This window comes from Ictidomys tridecemlineatus, chromosome 9 (assembly GCF_052094955.1).
Source record: "Ictidomys tridecemlineatus isolate mIctTri1 chromosome 9, mIctTri1.hap1, whole genome shotgun sequence".
In the NCBI taxonomy this organism is placed as follows: Eukaryota; Metazoa; Chordata; class Mammalia; order Rodentia; family Sciuridae; genus Ictidomys; species Ictidomys tridecemlineatus.
The window spans coordinates 74,475,464-74,492,019 of NC_135485.1; the positions used below are offsets into that span (position 1 = coordinate 74,475,464).

A 16,556-nucleotide genomic window follows, 5' to 3' on the forward strand; every position below is an offset into this window, starting at 1 on the left:
CAGAGGGGTAGGAGGGAGGGCGGAGACACCCCCCCCCCCAGGCACCGGAGGGGAGGAGGGCAGAGAAGGAAGGGAGAAGGCAGGCAGGGAAGAAATCCAAAAGAAAATCCTGCCAGAGGCTCACCTACAAGTTCAAGCCTGCGGACAGTCAATTTCAGACGGAAACGGTGGCCATCAGGACAGTAATAACCACGTTACTCATAATAGCAATAACGATATTTAGAATAGACTAATCAGCAGCAGCAGCAGCAGTCTGAACTCTCGCTCTCAGTTCTCGCGGGACAGGGGCCGGTCCCAGCGCGCAGTTCCACTGAGATCATCTGTCCCCGCTGGGCCCCGGGGCGCCCGTGGAACTCGCGGGGAGGACGTCAGGTGTGGGGACCGGTCTGGGCCAGGACCTGGGGGTCCGCGGCACCCCCAGAGGACTGAGGCGTGGGGCAGGAGGGCGTCCAGAAGGAGTGGCGAGCCCCTGCTCTTGTACGCGGGGCCGGATTGCGGGGGCTGGCGCCACTCTGAGGCCAGGCAGCAGGAGGGGCGGGCTGGGGACGTGCGCTGGGGGCTGGGGACGCGCGCTGGGGGCGGGGGGAGGGCTCTGCGGGGCCCAGCTCCCGCGGGCCGCTGGAAAAGTTTGTGCTCGGACTCGCTGGAGCAGAGACGGAGCCAGCCGGATCCAGGGACAGGCGACAGCGACCCGGCCCTGAGCGAGTTGGCAGGACGAGTTCAAGCCAAATGCGGGGCAGGAGCGACCTCCCGACCCCCTAAACCGTTATCTGAGCGGAGGCAGGGGCGCCTGGGTCGCCGCCGCACCCACCCGCCAGGATGCCGGGGGGCCAGTGCCCCTTCCAGACGGAGGTGAGCGGACGGTCCTGGTCCTGGGGACGCGTGGACGCGGACCCGGGTGGGGTGGCCTGGGGGATCTATGGGGCCCACTTTGGGGACAAAGTCCCAGCCGGTCCTGGGTGCCACGGTGACCTGGACGCGGAGTTCACTCACCGCCAGAGCGCTCCACATCAGCATCCCGCCTCCCAGGCCATCCACCCAAGTAACCGAGCCAGGAAGGGGCAGAGAGGGCGATTCCTTTTGAACTACCCTGGGACCCGTTTAAAAAAAGCTGATCTGGTGTGTGTTTGGAGGGACGGGGGTGGCATCAACTGAATGAAACTGAAGTGGCTTGAAGTTCCTTTATGATTTTCCGTGGGCAATTAAAAATGTTCGGTGCCCTCCTCAAAGGAAGACCCTGAGGACCAAGAGGGTGGAGGAGGATTGGGTTTCTTCCCCTGGGAAAAAAAATCATTATTTTAGGTGACCGTTAGTTGGTGACAACATTCCAGTTTTCCTAACATATGTCTGACAAGTCAATGAAAGCTGTCAAGACGGGAGCTGGAAGTCCAAGTCCTCTCAACTCAATCACCAAGTTCTCAGCAGGAGATGGGCACTGTTCATTTCATAATTGAGGTGCAGCCTAGGAAGAGACCAGTCTCACAAGGGTCTCTGTCTCAACCTATCTTTCTGGTTGCCTCTGTCTCTCTCTTTCTGGCTTTGGACACTCCCAATGGCATATTTCCTTGTGGTGTTTTTATATTTAGATGTAAGAGAGGGACTCCTTGTTGGATTTTTAAAGGGAACACACTTTGATTTGAACATTGCAGAAAAGAAAAGGCAGCAGCATGAACATAGGATTCTTCCATCCTGTGTCTAGTGTCCCTGGCCAGAACTCGGAGATTTCCAGAATCAGGTTGCTTTCTAAAATCTGAACAGTAAAATTATCCGATGTTTTATATAATCACATGGGTGTGATTTATTTTTTTTTCAATATTCTTTTTTTCTTTTCTTCATAGATGCAAATCTTGCAGGCAGGGTTAAGGAAACTATAATTCCTAGAAAGTATAGGGGAGGCTGTTGTTCTGCTCCTCAATGACCAGAGCTGGTTTTTATCTGAGTGGCAGGTGGCGGGTTGGGGGGATGTATGTATGCACATGCTCTGCTTGAGTGGCAGAAGTGTCCAGATTTTAACTGATACAGAGCTCAATGTTCAGATGAATTATTGTGTTGCCATAGAAGAACTACACATTGAGTGTTTTAAATCCACAAACCAACAAATGTTCACATGGGCCCTACCAAAGTCATTCCTGTTTTCTGACACCAGAGATCTATCTACCCTTCAAAGCCAGCCCAAGTTCAGGACAGTCCTAATTTTCTACCATATTTGGATGCTAGAAACTCTCATTTCCTGAAGGAGAAGCTTTACGTATACTCTTAGTGACCTGATTCCTCAAAATTCAGAGACTGATTTCCCTCTTTCTGGAAATCATGTCGCTGAATTATTTCCGTGGTGGTATCTCTTCCATCTTCCTCAATATCTACAGTATACTTATATTCTCAATAATGAGAATTTGGGCACATCCCAATCTGGAAAAATTGGGGGTTTCCCTATTATACAACACTTTTTTTTTCCTGCCAAAGCCTGGAGATAACCTCTCAGCCAACTGTTCACAGAGCTAGCTGGAACTGTGGTGCTGTAGGTTACCATGCCCCTCTAGTCTTCACATCTGGCTTTGTAAGTCCTCTTTATCACTTTTGGAACCATTTATATTATTCCTGTGTGGTGCATTTTCTGTTCAATTAAATACCTTAAGAGATTTTCCAGAAGACTTTGGGAGATAATGTTTTGAGGAAAAATAGTTTCAGTTAATAATTCATTTAAACGGTTGCTTTTATCACAGCTCCTGAGCATAAAGTCTCCTGTTTTCTGGTTTGTTTGTTTGTTTGTTTTTGCATTCTATTTTTGAGGAATGGAAGCTGCTTCAACGCAATAAGGCAATAGGCCTGTTAGGTGAAAACATTTGGGGTCTAGAGTGTGACGTCCAGTGGTTGGGTTTTGTCCTGTAAGCAAGCATGCTGCTGGTATGGTCAAGCACAGTGTCCTAGAGTCAGGTCCTCAGCCAGCTTTTTGGTCTTGAACATACTTCTCCATTTTCCTGGCTTCAGAATTTTCTAAATATTTCAGTAAAGTCCCCAGAGTGTCATTCCAATATTTTGCCAGCACAGTAGCTAGGCAGTTCGGCTGTAAAGCATACTGGGAAAATTCTTATCACCTCCTAGTAAAAGGACATGTGGCAAGGTGACAGCCTCCCAAAGAGCCTATCCCTGATGGTGTGCATGGGAACCAGATGACAAGGACATCCAGCCCAGCCAGACTCTATGACCTAGGGCAAATGGCTCCTCCCCCAACTTTCATTTCCTATTGTGCACCCTCAAGACAGCAAATGGTACTGTGTGTCTAGCCTTGGCACAGAATGGGCCACAGGTGGACTTCTTGGGCGGGACACCTCTTGTGTGAATTTGCCTTTGGCTTCCTCACTGAGCCTGTTTCCACACATCTACATTCATTTTTGTGGATATCTTAGTAGTGATCCAATCCCGTGGTCTTGAGAACAAGAGCAGAAACCATTTGAAAAGATTGGTTAGAAAGCAAAAGGGAGAAAATTCAGATGCCTCCCCTGGACCAATCCGGAAGCCTAGGAGGTTGTTCACAGGGTGCCTGTGTGGGGCCAGTACCCAAGGTTCCTTGGACACAGTCCCCCTGTCCGGGGTTTGGTGGACTCTGCCCAGGTTTGTAATAGCACCCCAGCCTGGTTTGCTAAAGATTGGTCTAAAGAGAAACCACCAGAAAGCAAGAATATCCACCAGGAAAGTGAATTCAACTCCATGCTTTGAAGAAGAAAAGTGGGAAAAGATCCCAGACCTTTACCTGGCGTGACTGTGGTGGTTGGTATCCCCCAGGGAGCTTCATTAGAGGGCCTAGATCAAAGCGGCAGGCACGTGAGACCGTGTGTAAAGCTTGCATTTTTCCATGAACTATCTGGAGGCCGCGTGAGGTCACCCAAGAAAACCAGAGCAAGGGAAAAGACTCATTAGCAGAGGAATTTCGCTGGAGCTGTGAAAAGGCCAGCTCATTATTTCCTTTCTGAATTCTTTAAAATGAAAAGAAAAAGGGAAATTCTTGCTTTTCAAGAAATGTTGCTCGTTGGCAAATCTTGGGTGCTTCCATTCAGTTTGGGGGACAAAGTGGTGGACTTTCCCAGGAGAATATTCCTTTTAAAAACATAGCATCTTGCATGTGACCAGGGAAATGTCTTCCTATCTTCTGTGCTTTCCTTTTATGTGTGTGGGGTGGGGGTGGGGTGGAGGCATGCTAGACTTTGGAGAAATATTAGCCTTCTTCTTTTTTTCCTTTCCCTTCTTTTTATAGTTTGTTTATTTTTCAAACTGACATGTGGAGAAAGTGAATGGCTAGAGTAAAAAGCACATCTGGAATCCATCTGGCCCCTTCTCCCAGGCTCACCTCCCCCCAGGAGATGCTCCTTTGGGAGTGGGGGAAGGTAGCCATGCTTAACGTTGGTGGGGTCTAACTTGGGGTCATCCTCCATGGAATCAGCTTCTAGAAGGTGTCTTATTTCTTCTGGGCAAAAGAGTGAACATGTTGGTGTTTAAATCAATGGAAATGTAACTGATGTAAACGATGTGATTCAGCAATCTGTATACGGGGTAATAATGGAAGTTCATAACCATTCTGAATCAAATTGTGAAACATGATATATTAAGAAAGATGTAATGTTTTGAAAGACCAACAATAAAAAAATTAAGAGTTAAAAAAAAAAAAATGCCTTGGGGTAAGCCGGTGATCCCAGGTCCATGAGGCCAAGGGAAAGCTGTTAGGAAACACTCCTAGGAGAAGTTGAGGGGTGAGCAGAGGCTCTCCTGACACATGCAGTGACTGGAAATATGGTCGGGGCAGGCGGGGAGGAGAGCAGACACAGACAATGAAATACCTGAGTCCCTGGCAGAGCCAGGGAGCGAGCAGGAGTGAGGGGCTGCCAGAGTGGTCAGGGAGGGCTGGTTGGGGCAGGACTCAGAACGGAGTGTTCTGTGCTGGTGAACTTCAGGCAGGACGCTGCCGAGGAGAGTGGTTGGCTGGAGACCCTGCGGCTCCTCCGTACTTCTGCCACGTGCCACCGCTTTCCGATTCTGCACAGAACTCATCTGCCCCATACTTTCATTTCTCAGCACTAGGATGTCTTTTTAAGTGTTTGGGTGGAAATTAAACAGCAAGCAACATGTCACTGCCAGCTCTGGACAATCAGCCTCTAAATTAAAACAGAACGTGAGACTTCATTCTGTGTCAGTTTTGCCCTGGAGATGAAGGCCAACCTGGCTTCCCATCCTGGTTCCATCTTGCAGGATGGGTGTGGGTGGGGACAAGCTGCTGTCGGTGCTAACATCCAGGAAGCCCAGCACCCCTGAGTCGTGGCAGAAGTTCATCTCAGACACCAGCGTGCCCCTCAGAAAGCCAGGGTAGCCCACAGAAGCACAGGCGTGTGTCCACCCGGAGAACACCCTCTCTCAGGCCTGATGACAAATAGCATGTGGGCCAAAGAGAAATCACAAACGAGATGAGTAGAGGGTGACATGTCCACGTGATGGATGAGAGCAGTCAGGACTGGCCGCGTCCCCCGGCATGATTCCCATGAGCATCCTGTGAGAGAAATGTGTCCCACACCTTCATGTCCTGTGGGGATCATTTATGTGAGGGGCAGAAACAGGTGACCTCACCACAGGATGACAAGCCCAAGAGTGTGGTCACCCTGAAGGCTAGTGACCAGGAGGGGCACTAGGTAGCCTGAGGGGCTGGGTCTCCCCTGGGGCTGTTCTGGGTGCTGATCTCATGGTATTTAGATTGTGTCTGTGTGTGGAGGGAGACAGATTGACTACCCAGCGCTCCAATAGTGGGAGTACTGAGCTGAGCTTGCTGGGGACAGAGCTGTCGTCTGACAAACTTGAGGTTTGTGACTAGCACCCTTTAAGAGTAATGGGAAGAACTTGCTCATGATATGCTTCTGACCATTCGCAACAATGTTTAGGCAGAGCCAAAATCAATATGGCCTTTTGGCTTTTAGCCTAGCACTTAACTCTCAGGATGGGGCTAGCTTTGTAAATGCTGATAATCCAGAGAAAACAAGCTTTTTAGATTCCATAGAGAGACTGATATCTTCCAGTTATGCAAATGCAGAGAATCATATTTCACAAAAGACATCCTGCAAAAATATACTCTGTGAGTGATGAATGTTTAATTAAGGGAAATGATAAATCTAGCATTGATGGGAAAGCGTGTTCACCCTCAGGAGTCATGGTCTAAGAAGACCTTGGGTCTCTGTCACATCTTCTGCTAGTTTTACTGTGGTCATTTTATGGCTGGTTGCTCTTCTTTATTGTTTTCTTGTTTTTCTGTTGTTCTGTGCAGTCTTACCCAGGGGAAGGGAGAGGGAAAAATGTGAGCTTGCATAGTGTTGTGTATTGTTCTATCTCCAGATTTGGCCATTTTGAAGGAACTCGTTTCCCTCTCCCCCCCACACACACTTCAAGGCAAAATCTAAAGTGTGCAACACTTTCAAGGGAGCATTGAGGTGTATAAAATGAGGTGTGGGGTTATTGTGGAGGAAACCGCAACACAGGAGACAAGAGGAGTCAGCTCCAAAACAGTCTGAATTACCAAGACCTACCTGCATTACCTGCCTTGAGAACCAGGGTTTGTCTCAGGGTGTCATTTTCTGAGGCAGAAAACCCTGGTGGTGGTGCGGATTGCCCAGGGACATTTTGAGGTAAACCTGGACGTGGAGGTGTCTTGGACAGCACAACTGGTAGCCTGGAGGGGAGGTGGGTGGGACATGGCAAGGTCCCCAGGATCCATTCAGCAGCAGCGTGGGGATGGCTTGGGCCCAGCATCCACAGGACACAGTGCCAGGGCCCGTTCCCCTCACCATGCAGAGTGGGGAGTGTATCCTCCAGTCCCTCTCTCAGGTGAAGAAACAACTAGACAAGCAGACATAAAGGGCACAAGCCTCTGCTGAGCACCTGATCATGTACAAGATGCTGGGAAAGACCGGATATAAGGTCGTCCAGGCAAAGCGGTCGTGTGTTCATGGGTTTGAACTGCTCAGAAAGATTCAGCTGCTTTTTATCATCTCTGCTCTTCCAAAGATTGATAGCAATTTTACAAAAGTGTTATGCAGCCTAGGGTCAAGTTCACCAGGGTCAGAAAATGCTACAGAGCCGGTAGAATGTGACTTGGGGCTTGAAGGACAGACAAGATTTGCATAAACATCAGTGTTTGGGGCTCTGGGAAAACTGCCCACAGAGGGGCTCTGTCTGCCTCCAGGAGAACCCCCAAGGTCCTGGCTGGCTGGAGAGCAGGGCTGGATGAGACAGCCCTGGGGGTGGGTTAATGAGTGACATGGAGAGACCTGGGTAGGCCACCCCTCCTGTCCTTCATCGTCAGTCCAACTCCAGAGCTGGGCGCTTTCCTTTCTGAAGTCAGCAGAGGGCTTTGGCCAACAGGTATAGGCTTCTGCCAGCTTGTGGCATTGAAGCTGACCTTAACCCAAGCCCTCTGCGATCCCAGACAGAGCTCATGGGGGAGGGGCCCAGCAGTTCCAGGCAGAGCACCCACGTCAGCTCAGACAGCCTGGGGTTTCCAGAACCACCAACCCCTTGAGGCTTCAACACGCTGGAGGAAACCTCTGTGAAGAGTTCACAAACCCTCTGTGCCCATCTGGGAAAATCTGACTTCCGCAGTAATGTAGGGAGGGAGGCGAGGGCTTGGACAGATTGTGTGCCTGGAGGGTCACTAGGGTGTGGAAACATTTTAGAGCTACCTTGGCTTCTCAGCCCCACAAGGCAGCCTCAGTGCAAGCTCCTGACCCTTCAAGGGCCTGAGGCCCTCACAGGGCCTGGATTCACACACAGGAAGGAACTTATGGTGAGTGAGACCTTCACAGTACACTGTACCCAAAAATGCAATGCCCCATATTGTTGCCGAGAGATCCAAGCTTCTCTGAACCAGATGTAAGTCTGCAGCTTCAACACCAGGAGAGTAAAGCATCTTCACTGGATACGCATAACGGGCTATTTTCAATCAACCTCATTTGGTCTTCATTAGATATTTAAATATTCAAATAATTCGAATTAAAAATCAGTGAGTCTAGAAAGATGTCACGTGATCTCACACGTACGCAAAAGCTAAAATGCTGATTTCATAGAAGCTGAGAGTAGAACAGTGATTACTACAGGCAGGGAAAGGGAGCGGGCCACAGGAGGTTGGATCATGTGCACAAAGTTATAGTTGGATACAGAAATAAGTTCCAGTGTTCTACAGCACAGTAAGTGTCTACAGCTTATAGCTATTCAATACATATTTTATAAAGAACTAAAAGAGAGGAATTCAAAACTCCCCAACACAGAAAAATGACAAATTTTTAAGGAGAAGGAAACGCCAACTACCCTGATTAGATCATGGCATGTTGTCAACGTGGGGGATCAAATCATCACACTGTACCCCATACAGATGTGCAGTTATTATGAGTCAATTACAACTTAAAAAATAATTCTACTGAAAGCCATTTCTGCTTTAATAGTTGGGTCTGCATCATGGTCACTACACAGGATGCCCATCAAGATGACCACTGGTCAGGATTCAGTGGAGGAAGTATTAAAATTCAGAACCCTTCAAGGCCTGTGCCTGGATTTGTTGCCTGGGTGACCCCACAGTGCTCTCAGATACGCGGTTTCTTCTGGCTCACAAGCATTGATTTAGTTCTGCTTCACATTCAGGCCTCTTATTTATTTTTCCCCCTTGAGGTGCTGGGGATGGAACAGAGGGCCTCAAGCATGCTCCGTGTACCCCCTCGCTCTGAGCTACACCCCCAGCCCAGGCCTCTGCGTGTTGAACACCTCTAAGCCTGCAGGGCTCCTCTTGCTTGTCCTTCTTCCCTTAACCTCAGCGGCAGCCCAGGTTGGCAGGTTTGAGCTCCTTCCTCGCCAAGCTTTGAACTCGGGTGCACAGCGGCTGCCTGGTCCACACCCTGCCTTCAGCTGTTCTTCCTGTGGTGACTGCATGGTGGTCAGGCCTCAGGACCCTCTGCCAGGCACACCCAATCCCCTCCAGACCCAAGGGCAAACTTTCCAGGGAAACAGCAGTGCTCCCACAATGTCACTCCAAATCTCATCTGAGAGGTCTTGAAAACGGGGCAGGCGTTATTCTGGATTCCATCCTGTGGTCCCTTTTGTGTGTGTGTGTGGATTTGGTTGGTTGTGGTTGTTGTTGTTGTTGTTGTGTTTTAGGGTTTTGTTGTTTTGTTTTGTTCTGGGAGAATCTTGAATCCCTCCAGGTAACTGGGGGAGATGGTTTCCCAGCTCCCACGTGGTAGAGAAAGACCGACAGGGTAGCATCTCCTGGTGCTTGAAAGTTTTCCAGTGGAACCTTTATTTGGGTCGGTCGGGCCACATGACTGCATTTCACACCTTGGTAACTGCAGACTCCGAAGCGCTTTCCCTCCACCACTTAGAAACTTGGCCTGTGTTTCCAAACCCTCTGCAGCCCTGACCAGGCCAGCTGTCCAAATGCCTCAGCATTTTCCTCGCGGAGGTTCCTTAGGTGGTGATCCAGCGCTTCATCCCGGGCTCTCTCCTTTCATCCTGTTGCAGGAGGCGGTGTGCGACCTTCTTCCTGGACTCCCGCCTGCACCCCTTCCTGAAGCGGCGGCCAGCCGCCTTCCTACTGGGCTCTGAAATGGACGCTCCCCGAGCGCCCGCTGGTGGATTGTGGAGGTAACCGCCTGTCGATGCCCAGCAATGGCCACCGTGCTCCCTCCGGGTCCCCAGCCGACCTCTGGGAATGAGACTCTGCAGGTACATTACAACTACGTGGGGAAGCTGGAGGGCAGGCTGAAGGACCCCTCCCAGGGTGGCAGCACGCTCACCACCATCTTCTTCTTGGTCGTCTGCAGCTTCATCATCTTGGAGAACCTGATGGTTTTGATTGCCATCTGGAAAAACAATAAATTTCACCACCGCATGTACTTTTTCATCGGCAACCTGGCTCTGTGCGACCTGCTGGCCGGTATAGTCTACCAGGTCAACATTCTGATGTCCGGCAAGAAGACGTTCAGCCTGTCCCTGACGGTCTGGTTCATCAGGGAGGGCAGTATGTTTGTGGCCCTCGGGGCGTCCACCTGCAGCTTGCTGACCATTGCCATAGAGCGGCACTTGACCATGATCAAGATGAGGCCCTACGATGCCAACAAGAAGCACCGGGTCTTCCTTCTGATCGGGATGTGCTGGCTCATTGCCTTCTCTCTGGGTGCCTTGCCCATCCTGGGCTGGAACTGCCTGCAGAACCTCCCGGACTGCTCCACCATCCTTCCCCTCTACTCCAAGAAGTACATTGCCTTCTGCATCAGCATCTTCATCGCCATCCTGGTGACCATCGTCATCCTGTACGCACGCATCTACTTCCTGGTCAAGCCCAGTAGCCGCATGGTGGCCAATCACAACAACTCGGAGCGGTCCATGGCCCTGCTGCGAACGGTGGTGATCGTGGTGAGTGTGTTCATCGCCTGCTGGTCGCCCCTCTTCATCCTCTTCCTCGTAGATGTGGCCTGCAGGGCCAAGGAGTGCTCCATCCTCTTCAAGGACCAGTGGTTCATCATGCTGGCGGTCCTCAACTCCGCCATGAACCCCGTCATCTACACGCTGGCCAGCAAGGAGATGCGGCACGCCTTTTTCTGTCTGGTCTGCAACTGCCTGGTCAGGGGCAAGGGGGCCCGCGCCTCGCCCATGCAGCCGGCTCTGGACCCAAGCAGAAGCAAATCCAGCACCAGCAACAACAGCAGCCACTCCCCAAAGATCAAGGATGGCCTGCCCCACCCAGCCGCCACATCCTGCATCATTGACGGAAACAGAACACTCCAGAATGGGATCCTCTGCAAGTGACATCTCCACGCGCCCAGCTCTGCAGTCAAGCTCTTATTTATTGCATGTGTCGCTTCCATGGGGACCCTTAAAGAGCTGTGACTCAGGAGATTACTTGATGTTGCCTGATAACTTGCCCCGGGGGCCGTCTCCTGAGGAGGGGATGCAAGGAATCACCAAACCATTTCCATAGACAGCGTGCTTTGTCTGTTTTGGGCACCAAACTATGAAGCTGCTGACGTCATCCACGGCCTTCTACTGAACTCTGGATGCCTCGATCCATTGTTCACAAAGAGGGCAGGTCGGGGGGGGCTACTTGATGCACAGGGTGTTTCTCAGCGTGCCTCTGGATGACGTTTTCGTAACTCCACACTACACTGAATGGGTGCTTGTGTATCTGTCCCTTTCTGTGTTGCATGAAATTCACGTTCCAGGCGTTGACCGCGTGGTGCTGACCTAAAGTCTCAGTACCCTGCCCAGTTAGGAAACCAGTCCTGCAAATGTGTTCCGACTGCAGCACCAGGTACAAGGACCTGGGTATGAATTAGGTGGGCCTCTTTACATTGCTGTGAAGTCTCACGGTAAGAAAAACGTTAAGGCCTAAATTCCCCAAATAATGCTCGTCCAAGGCCAGCCCCAGATGTGTGGGTCTAACTAGCCCTGTGTCCCTCTGTCATGTGTTCCCGGAGAACTTTAAACACATCCAAAAGTGAGAGAGCACTTAATTTGGGGGGAGGTGGACTTGTGCAAATCACAGCCAGGATCTCCCAAGAGCCCGTGCTCCCCAGCTAACCAAAGAAACAGCTCACGAGGGAGGGGCCGGGTTTGCCCTCCATCCTGGTTGGCCTCACCAAGTCACCGGGGGTTGTGGTCTGCTTCCTGTAACGGGGGAGTTTCCATTGGAAGGAGAGGGTTAGAAGACAGAACTCTGGTTCTAGGTCAAGTTTTGATTCTGCACTGGAAAAGCACAGAGTCAGTCATCTCCCAGGGCTGTCACCTACGAGTAGCTGGGACCGTCAGCAAAATCACAGCTTCCCGAAAGCAGACACAGATCCCGACTGTTAGAGCAGCTTAGTTGTCAGGTTGGAAAATGTAATCTGACAACTCATTCAGGCTTCAGAGAGATGCATTATAATACCCACATGATACTGTAATTTTATTTTTCAACACCAGTTGAACCTATATTACTGTGTTTACCTTTTAAAAGAATTACTAAGAAGCATCCTTGTTCGTGTTCTTTCCCAAGGATCGTACATAGAGTATACACAGAAGGAAAATGAGTCTGTGTGTAGGGCTGGCATAGATACATACTCTCTGTGCTCTTTGTAAAAACAAAAATCAAAAGCCACCTTCAGAAGGCCTCTCGCTTGGAGTAACTTCACGTCAGCGCCCCCTACTATTTTTTTTTCTTTTTTAGGGTTAGTGAGAATTTTGCCTTATTGATACCTAAAAGAGCAATCTCAACTCATGAATGACTCTTTGTTAGAGAAATTCCTTCCTGGCAAGTTGCTCTTATCAAGGAAGCTTTCCCTGGGTCCTGGGTAACCTGTACATATTGACCAAAGACCTTCCTCGTTTTTATGTTCCTGTTGAGATATTGGTAAGGAAATGCTCCACGAGGCCTCTACTGTTGCCGACTCTACATCACTGAAAAATAGCTTATTTGGTTATCAAATAGCATGAGAAAAGCCAGGGCATTTCTAGGAAAGCTTTATTGAAGGTTCTGGATTAAGAACAAGAACAATAGAGATGTATAAGGGAGACAAAATGCATTTTCACATAGGAAATGAAATTTGTGGAGTTGCTTTGGGGGCCTTGGGTCTCTCTCTCAATGTGCTGTGTCTTACGGTCACACTTTGGTCCATAACTGTGACTTCTCTAGTATCTGCGCGGTTCAGCTTTCATTCATCGACCCTCTTCGGGGGCCACATCCGTCACTCCCTCCAAGAGGCACTATACAGGCTTCTTGGAGATGATGCAAAAACTTTTAAGCCATTTGAATTTAAAAATACACTAAGAAAGTAATTATGCTCATTGAAACAATGAACTATTTTAAGAAATGGTTGTTTCTCTCAACCCTTCAGCCATAGTTACTCTGCACTGGTTACAAGCCTTTCACAGAAATGTAACAAGGTGCATTGTATAGAAAACGTCTAATTACATTGGCAGTTCCATGCTTTTAAATTGTATCTACAAGTGCAAAACCTCGATGTCCAAATGTTTTTAGTATCTAAGTCAAATATTCAAAGGGGTTGCTGCGTAATCAGAAATGCACATATCACTATCCCAATAAGAAAGGCACGTTTTCTGATAACCAATGATAACAATGTGTCACCTTGCACTCTGGGGTCGTAGTGATGATACCCAGGCTGCTGGGCCATATCCTACGCCTGGTGAGCCCAGAAGCACAGGCAAGCGACAGACGCGTGCGTGGTGATGGAGTCTAACTGGAAACCGCAACGTTTCCTGAAGAAGTTAATTGGATTCCTTGAAGGTGAGGAGGGAACCTAAGACAATTATCGTTGCCTGTTAATTGTCAGATCTCCAAAACAGCCAATTAACTTAGGCTTTATGGTTTTTTCAGAGAAGAAAGATTAGAAAACTTTTAGTTTTGTATTTCTGCTACTCAGGGATGTTGGAGAAGCCAATTCCTTTCCAAACTCAGAGCCGGAAGGGCAAATTGGCCACACAACCAGACAGTAATATCTTTTTGCTTCACAAAAGTTAATGGAAACAAATTTTTCAAATAATCACTCACTTATCAATATGTATAATTTGCCAGTCAAATGCTTTTTAAAAAGTAATAAGTATCTTATAATTACACATTAAAATTTTCACGACATCATCTCCTAACCCTGGGATTTAAACACCAAATGTTTTAATTCTGAATACAAAGAGACATTCACATACTGAATTTCACAATATTCTGAAACAAGTTACAGTCAAAAGTCAAATGAACAGAACATTCCACTTGCAACTCACACATAGTTGTTACCAAAAAAAAAATGTAACTCATTGTTCAGAGATGGATTTGTCCATTCATTTCTGCTTGGTTAATTGCTGCTTGATTTCAGTGGTTAAGAGATTTTGGTTGCAGTAAAAAAATGTCTACTTGTGTGTGAATTCATAACCTTGAAAGCTCAGAGCGACTGGTCTTGCTCCCCAGTGTGTATTTTTCTATCTACAACAGTCCAAGGTGAGACAACCAAATAGATACTTGAACACAGGATTGTTTCATTTCCTGTGGTTTTTTTCTGTGAAAATCTTTCTCCAGGCCCTGGGGAAACACTTATGCATTTTACGTCCAGGATTCATTTATTCAGGGCATCTGAGATCACTGAGGAAGAAAGAAGGGAGACTAGGAGCCTCTCCCCTCCCCTCCCATCCTTCTGATGCCAGTGTCTCACCTGCACCAGGGGAGTCCTGAGCCTCTCTTATCTCCTGCCTCCCAACACTGTTGCAAGTGTCTTCTGACATTCCGTGTCAATGCCCAATGGGCCAAGCCTTCCCAGCAGCCCCAGACTGACCAGGTCCTGTTGAACTTGGATGCACCAGTATTGCAAGGCTGGTCACACTCCAACACCCTCCTGTGTGTGTGTGTACATGTGTGCACGTGTGTGCATGTGGGTACCCATGCTGATTTCCCACTGGATTAGAAACTCAGGCAGAAACCCTGTATATTTCCTTCTCTATTCCACAAGCCCAGTGCAGGGCCTGCCACCTAGGAATTCATGCACAAATGAGGGTGAGAAGACTGCTTACAAAAGGGGTTGTGCCCATCAAATGCAGCTGCAGCCAGGGGGACAGCCTCTGGTGGCACTGCAGGGAGCCCTGTGAGTCTGCCCTTGCTTTGCCTTCCCTCTCCTCTTTCCTTTCTCCTACTTCTGCCATCTCCCTCCTCAGGTTTCCCTCACTGTCTTCTCTTCCCTCTTGTCCCTCTGTCATGGTCCACAGTGGCATCCTCCCACCCCACTGTCCTGTGTTTTGTTCCTGCTCCTTGTGTGCTAGGTTGCCACCAAAGTTGTCTATTAGTTACAAATCCCAGGGAGAAATCTGATGGTGCTCAGCAGAGAACCCACCTGCCTGCAGGTACACATGCACACACACAGGCACACATAAAGGCATATCTGTTTAAATCAACACAAGTATCTATCTATACACGTGAATATACATGTGCAATTCACATTCACAGGTCCTGGTATAAAGTTGCAATTTTTCTGACTGCTATAAAAAATGCCAGTTTTAAAACTGTGCATTTGTTGCTTGCAAACTTTATAAATATGTGTAAACCCCATTATAAATAAATCGTGGCTAGCAGATGGCATTTTTATCTACCAGCAATGGTGGCGAGGAGTTTATAAGTGCTTATTAATCCTCTGCTTTTGAATTCACAGCATGGACCCTGGGAACTACGACACAAAGGAGGGTATGAAGACTTCATCATAAAACAGAGGATGGGGGGAAGCCACTAATAAATGGCAAAAACTCTCAAAGACAATCAGCTGCATCAATATCACCTTGTGTGTTGGAAATGCAAAGGCTCAGGCCTCAGTCCCGATCCACTGAGTCAGGGACGGACTCAGGCTGCAGAATGTGGTAATTTGTGGGTGAACCAGCAAGTTCAGGTGGTTCCAATGCCTGCCTTTCATGCCAAGTTTGTTTACTAAGAACATCTGTCTCTGTCCAAGGACTTCCTAGATGGCGAAGTGTGCTCAGGTGTACTCAGGGATGATGAGAAACTGGCCCGTAAAACAGCCTTCCACCAATGATGGGCTTGGTGAATAAAGGCCCACTTTCCACCTCTGTCCCCTCCACTGGGCTGCTTCTGAGGTATCTCCCAGGCCTCCCAGGGGTGATGTTCCAGTGTCCACAATCATGGGAACTTGACAGTGCCACCTTACTGTCTCCTTTCCCCATGACTGCTGAGATCATTACCCAAATAAATTAGATACGCTTTTAGCCTCTTCAGGTTCTGCTTCCCAAAGAACCCCAACTAAGTCAGAGGAAACAGGAGAACCACCCCTTCCATCTGAATGACTTTGTGCCTTCTGACGTGGCACATAGAGGGAAGGCCGGAGGACAGAAGCACTTCTTGCCATTTTCATGGGGCTGAGCCTCATGTGCAAGCCCTAGAGGACCTTGGTATGTCCTGCGTTCTTTCCTAGATTCATCCACTGACTACCGCTATTTTCCAGAAGGACCCCTAGCTCCAGTTTCCTCATCTGCAAAACATGGGTCCCCTTCAACTGGACCATCCTGTAAAGCTCCCTCATTATCCTGGAAGAAGCCACCAGGCTTAGGTTTTCACTGTGTTCTGGGAATGGGATTCTCCTCCTTTGCCTTTCTTAGAAAACACTTCAGAAGTTCCACGAGAACCAGAGTGCTATTCTGAAACCCACCGCAGAGCCTTGTCTGGGTGCAGTGATCTATTTTTGCAGTCTTTCCAGATCCTCCTACCCACTTCCAATCTGGCTGTCACCATCCACAGAAAGGGATTTACAGATGGCATGCAACCTTGGGCCATGGAGAGAGAACTGGTGTGCGCTTTTGTGAATGAAGAATCTCAGCAAGTATCTGCTGACACGTCACACATTCATCACTCCCGACACTCTCACACTGGGCCTCTGTGCAGCCACTAGGTGGTGTGGAGCTAGCCATGGCTCAGAGAACTCCAGCTACTGATCTGCCCAGGCCGTGTCAGGCCGGGTAGGCTGGGGCTGAGGACAGACGGGGTGCCCACCTGCTGCTGG

The 16,556-nt window shown here is 48.9% G+C and overlaps 1 protein-coding gene across 2 annotated transcripts; it reads left to right on the forward strand.

Moving 5' to 3' along the window:
- Positions 1–592: 592 nt before the first annotated feature.
- Positions 593–12,028, forward strand: LOC144366793 (sphingosine 1-phosphate receptor 3-like). 2 transcript variants are annotated; one of them, XM_078021607.1, is made up of 3 exons: positions 593–852; positions 9,541–9,744; positions 9,843–12,028. In XM_078021607.1, the coding sequence occupies exons 2-3, from the start codon at positions 9,731–9,733 to the stop codon at positions 10,825–10,827; spliced, it is 999 nt and encodes a 332-aa protein (XP_077877733.1). In that variant the 5' UTR covers positions 593–852; positions 9,541–9,730; the 3' UTR covers positions 10,828–12,028. The 2 variants fall into 2 exon arrangements, with proteins under 2 accessions (XP_077877733.1, XP_077877732.1); XM_078021606.1 differs by having other exon boundaries at positions 9,541–12,028.
- Positions 12,029–16,556: the final 4,528 nt, after the last annotated feature.

Bases quoted from the DNA above. Each gene is read 5' to 3' on its own strand.
- LOC144366793 (XM_078021606.1), top strand. From the start codon at position 9,688: ATGGCCACCGTGCTCCCTCCGGGTCCCCAGCCGACCTCTGGGAATGAG.